At 37.2% G+C, this 5684-nt stretch overlaps 1 protein-coding gene across 1 annotated transcript; it reads left to right on the top strand.

The window, feature by feature from the left end:
* Positions 1-260: 260 nt before the first annotated feature.
* LOC121987842 lies at positions 261-1705 on the top strand. The gene is made up of 2 exons (XM_042541560.1): positions 261-1167; positions 1375-1705. The coding sequence occupies exons 1-2, from the start codon at positions 388-390 to the stop codon at positions 1441-1443; spliced, it is 849 nt and encodes a 282-aa protein (XP_042397494.1). The 5' UTR covers positions 261-387; the 3' UTR covers positions 1444-1705.
* Positions 1706-5684: the final 3979 nt, after the last annotated feature.

Genomic DNA, 5684 nt, shown 5'->3' with positions numbered 1-5684 from the left:
TGACACCCCTACTTTCCTCAAACATACATCCCTTGTCTTCCTTTCTTTCCTTCTCCTGAAAAAACAATAATATTTTTTAAGGAGCTTTAACGCAAAAATAACGTTCGTAATTTAGCTTTCTATATTTTGCAACTTTACCTTCATAAAAATAATAATAATATTTTTTTTTTCTTGGGTCAAGAATAATAAATATTAATTAGCATTTTTTTTATTCCCTTGTGTATATATATTTCTTGTTAGTAATTGAGGACTTTGTCTGTCGCCCTTTCACCGGCCTCCACTCTCTATTCTCACCCTCACGTTTGAAAACCCTTCCCCGGCCCCTTCCCCTCACCGCCGGTTTCTGTGACCGCCTGCGTTGCGTCAGATCGATCAGGTCACATCCCCATGGTCACCTCCGCCGACAAGTCATCCCGCCCGCCCGATCCTGCACCGGCTCCGGCGCCGGCAGCAAGGGAAGCCACGCCGCCTCGAGAGCAGGCGCCGGCGAGTCTCCTCCCGGCCCCCTCTTTTCCGATCTTGAAGTCGTGGGGAAGCCGGCGGGTGCTTCCCTGCGTGAGTGTGGACGGAAAAGGTGAGATCGTCGGCGGCGGCCGACGGAAGACGGCAGAGCACGATGAGAAGAAGGCGGGGCGACGGGTGCTCGATCCGGAGGACGATGGAGACGACGACGACCCGCGGATCGAGGAGGTCAGGGAGAAGCTGCTGTTTCATCTCCGAGAGGCGGCGGACCGCATGAAGCTGGTGGTTCCGTCTTTCCGCATCGGCGGGATAGGTGAGACAGAGTCCGACCAGTTGCCCGAGCCAGAGCCAGAGGCGAATCCGGAGCAGCCTTCGTCCAACGCGTCGGAGGAACCTCCGTCCGCGCCGCGGTGGAACTTGAGGACGAGGCGCAGGGCGCCGAGGTCTCCCACCGGGAACCACCGCCACCTAAGCGGGTCCCTGCCGGGAACAAGAGAGAAGACGACAGCGCCGAGGTCCCCGCCTGGAACAAGGGAGAAGAGGGCGGTGCGGCTTAGGTCGGAGGAGCAGGAGCGGGCGAAGCGGCCCAAGTTCTCAGTCTCCCTTGCGAAAGAGGAGATCGACGAGGACCTCTACTCGATGACCGGGTCCAGGGCTCGCCGCCGGCCCAGGCGGCGACCGAGGACGGTCCAAAAGCTGCTCGATGTGAGTTTCCGCTCCCCATCTCCGCATCGATCTAGCTTCTCGCATCTCTTCGCGTTTTACTATGTCCTTTTTCTCGTCTGGAAATCGGAAATCCACCGATTTCGATCTATTTCCTTCGTTTCTTTGGTTGCTCTCCCCATTAACAGAATCCTTTTTTTTTTCCTTTTGGAGATTGGATTTCTCATGTCGATTTTCCTCTTCCCGCAGTCCTTGTTACCCGGCTCGTATCTGTCAGAGATCACCGCCGACTCCTACAAAGTACCCGACGAGAAGTAGGTAAGTTTACCTGCCGGTGGCGTGATGCATTCCTCTGCAAAATCCCCCTTTCCAGGTTAATTTTGGTCTCTGTAAAATGCGCGGCGGCCGTCGTTCTCCTCCAATTCGATCGTCGCAAACAAGAAAATTCCATTATTTGCCTAGAATATGAACTAGTTAATTTTATCGCAGCTTGCTCTGTTTAAAGACTCCGAATAGGTTTCTATTCAAATAGTTCTACTGTTTTCTTGCAATGATCTAATGCAACATTCCTCTTCGTCTATGACCAATGTAAAGCGTGCCGTGTTTTGTTTTTTTCATCTTCGTCTATGACCAATGTAAACTTTTCTCCCGGGGAAGCACAGACGGTGACGTCTGCTGGGTCAACGCTGCTCCTCCTTCCTCCAACCGCCGCCGCAGCCGTCATGGTCGCCGGTAGTCCCTATCCTCACGCCGATTTCATCATGCAGCATGCCTCGAATCGTGTAGTAAATGCATGGTGCTTCTCAAGTCGCAGCATTAGAATCAATGTCGAGATTAAACGTGCAGGAACGGTTCCGAGGCGCAGAGAAGCCTGGAAAGAAGAACGACGCATTATTATTTTATCGAATCTAAAATGTTTAATTTTAAATTAGAAGGATGTATATTGTATCCGAGCAAAATAATGCGCCAATCTTATCTACCACGATTCGACATTGTTATTGTTTATTTACCTCTCATAGAACGCGGGCGACTGCGGTGTGGGTATTGGGTTGCGTCCATTTGTGCATTCATCACTGACTTCACTACAATTATAATTATAGTGTTCTTTGTAAATTATAAGACTTCGAATGTTCAACTTGTCGCCACAAGGGTATTAATGAATTTTGAAAAATGCTAATGGTCTTTCTTATGCTTGTTATTATTATTTTTAATATTTAATTCTACATATAAATATGATTAGGACAGTGTTTATTCTGGGATCGTGTATTGGAGCCCAAAACGCATATTTGTCCCAAACATTTCCATCAGCCTTTATGTTTGGAGGCCCAACTTAATATTTTGCAGTTGCAGATGGAATTCTAGGGCGAATATTTTTGTATACTCTTAAATTCACCGAGTATATATGATTTGAGTGATAATTTTGAAATATTCTTTATTCCTTAGCTAAGTAGTGTTTACATTTAGAGGAGTGTATTCAATAAGAGATTGAGTGATTGTAATTGAATTTTTTTAAGGATAAATTTTTATGGAATTGATATATTTTTATTGATTTTTATAGAATCATACATAAGTGTGAAAATAATTTTATGGAGTTATATAGACTTTTTTACAAGACTTTTACAGATATTTATAAACTTCATGAAAACTTGTAAATTTATGAAAAAGAAAAATTTTAAGTTTCATTATTGCCAATATGATAAGCATCGCTCCACATTCGATTCGCTATAGTATATCTTCGTGCATTGACATTTACTCGTTGTTGTTTTTAAGTATCACATAATTAATCAAAGCAATCAACATTGTGAACTTGTTCTGGCAAGGATGATGAAGCTTCATTATCTGGTTCAACTAGAAATTCATCAAAACGACGACACAAGCTCCACTTATGTAGTATTTAAAAATGGAGGAGCTATTTTGAATATTTTAAATTACGATTTAAATATTCTAAATATCCTCTCAATGATATTCCTCAAGGAGGTATGACGAAAATTGAACAATTCATTTTCATTTTCATTTTCATTTTCATTTCTGGACGATAACATTGGCCAGTTAATAATATAATTTTAAATTCAATAATATTATAATAATTTAAAATATTTTTTATTTATAAATTTGATCTAAATTATCATGATCAATTTTTAAATTTTGTTAAATTTTTAATAAAATGTTGAATTAAAAGAGTAAAAACATTAGAGTAACTCTTGAGGAAATAGAATATATTATAGTTTTTAATGTATCATGAATCTGCTAAAAAGGTACGGGAAAATGCCAAATAAAGGGCTGACAGGAGGAGAGGCTATTTTCTTTGTTAAAAATATATAACTCTTGAATCATCTCGAAATCAAACCAAGATATGGAATTGCATGCGATCAGCAATTATATTAATTATATTAATTACTTCCTCTAAGTTCTCTTGAAGCTTTATAATTGGCTGATGGAAAATTTCCATGAGATCGGATCGGTCATCTCCAGAAATAGTCAATAAGATTAACTGAGATTATCATTTTTTTTTCTTGAAGCTTTATAATTGTCTTTGAGATCATAGTATCACGGTAGGATATTCAGATTATCATCTAGATACTCGCGATTCGAACTCTTTACGATATATTTGTAAGAATTTTTCTTTTAAATGAGAGACGTAACAAAGAATACTGAGTTTTTAGATTGATCGTCGCGTACACTTTTTGATTTATCTTGATGACCGATAGAAAATTTTCATGAGAGCGAATATTTGGAATTAGGAATAAATCGAAGAAGTAGGAAGAGAAGAGTGCAAAAGAACCTCGGCGTTGCTTTACATATTGAAGACGGCTATTATACTGATGGAGGAAGTATGGTCAGAAAGCTGTCAAGAACAGCCCTTATCCAAGGTTAGTGATCCAATATATATAGATGATCAATCATCATATAAGGACTAGAGTGGAGGATGGTTTCAGAGATTCCATACACTATCTAAAAAAGATATGTATATATATATTGATCGATCATGCCTTCAAAATTTCAGGAGTTACTACCGTTGCACGTCCTCGTAATGCCCGGCCGTTAATGAAGAGGGTGGAGAGATGCTACTAAAATCCAATGATTGTGATAAGCACCTACGAAGGAAAGCATACTCATCGCTACCGTTGCACGTCGTAGAAATGCCCGGTAAAGAAGACGAGGGTGGAGAGATGCTACCAAAATCCAATGATTGTGATAACCACCTAAGGGGAAGCACACACCTGTTGTCGTAGCCGCCGGCCATGTCTGCGAGCTTCTGCCACAATCTCATGATGCAGCAAGCTGTGCAACGACTGAACAACACCGTCGACAATAACAAATTTGGACAACGAGGGATAATCGGTCAATTGGTACAGGGTTGTAGGTTAATAGAGAAAGGATGAAAATCCGTCTTTTGAAATTAAAGAAATAATTAAAATCGAGAAATGGGAAGAAAAATAATTTATTCATAAATAAATTAAGATCAATGATGTGGAAACTATAGAAATCTTAAGGACCAGAAGAAAATTTTTTATTTTATTTTTAAAATTATACAAAGTGTTTTGAAGAACTCTTATTGATTAAAATTTAAATCCAAGAAATTTTAAAAGAATACATGAAAATGAAACTTTAGATAGATACTAAAAGATTTTAATAGAGTTTTAAAAAGTTGAGTTTAAAATTTTATAAAAATCTAATTTGGATATCATTAGATTTTTATAAAGTTAAAAAAAATCTAGATTATACTTAAACTTTTAAAATTCATAAAAAACATTCAAAATAATTAAAAGTCAAAATATTGAATACACCCCCTAGATAAATTATCCATTTGGTTCAAAATGGCTGTCCATAATTTTTCTACACGAATCAACCAAAACTTCTAATTCCAATCAAAACACTTTGAAGGTGTCAACTGAATCAAGTTCACTTCTTATTCTTATTCTTGAATTAATGGATTGAACCCATAAAATCTGGTTGAAAACAGCAGTCGGGGAATTCAAAAGAGGTATTATAGAAACTTTTATTTTTATTTTCTGAAAAACTTATATTTTTTTAGAAAATAATTTTTAAGTATTTTTTATTTTTTTCATAAAGTAATATCTCCTTTTAAACAAAATAAATATAAAAATTATCAATCAAATAATATTTTTTATTTTCTTAAAAATAAAAATAAAAGATTTACAAATCAAACGGAAAAATACAAATGCATGCAATTATCGGCTACCGTAAGCAATATGTTATCAAGTCAACATACGTTTTCCACAGAAAAAACTGAATAAATCTGCATCTCCAATACAAGTTTTGCGAAAAGTCTATAAAATTAAAAAATCTGAATAATTTTTTTAATGAAAATCTTAATAAATAAATTTTAATGATTGTGTAAGAGAAATTTAGGATTTTAAATTAGATAATGTTAAATGATTAGAATTTGACAGGTCAGAATATATTTTATAAGTCATTATTAAAAATATTTTAGTAATATCATCTCTATATATTAATTATATATATGACTAGATAGATTTATTATTTTTAATTTAGGAGTAGGTTTGAGTTTTTTTAAAAAAAATCTTTTGAAGGTG

This window comes from Zingiber officinale, chromosome 5B, assembly GCF_018446385.1.
Source record: "Zingiber officinale cultivar Zhangliang chromosome 5B, Zo_v1.1, whole genome shotgun sequence".
Taxonomy (NCBI): domain Eukaryota; kingdom Viridiplantae; phylum Streptophyta; class Magnoliopsida; order Zingiberales; family Zingiberaceae; genus Zingiber; species Zingiber officinale.
This window is presented reverse-complemented; position numbering and strand designations above follow the sequence as displayed.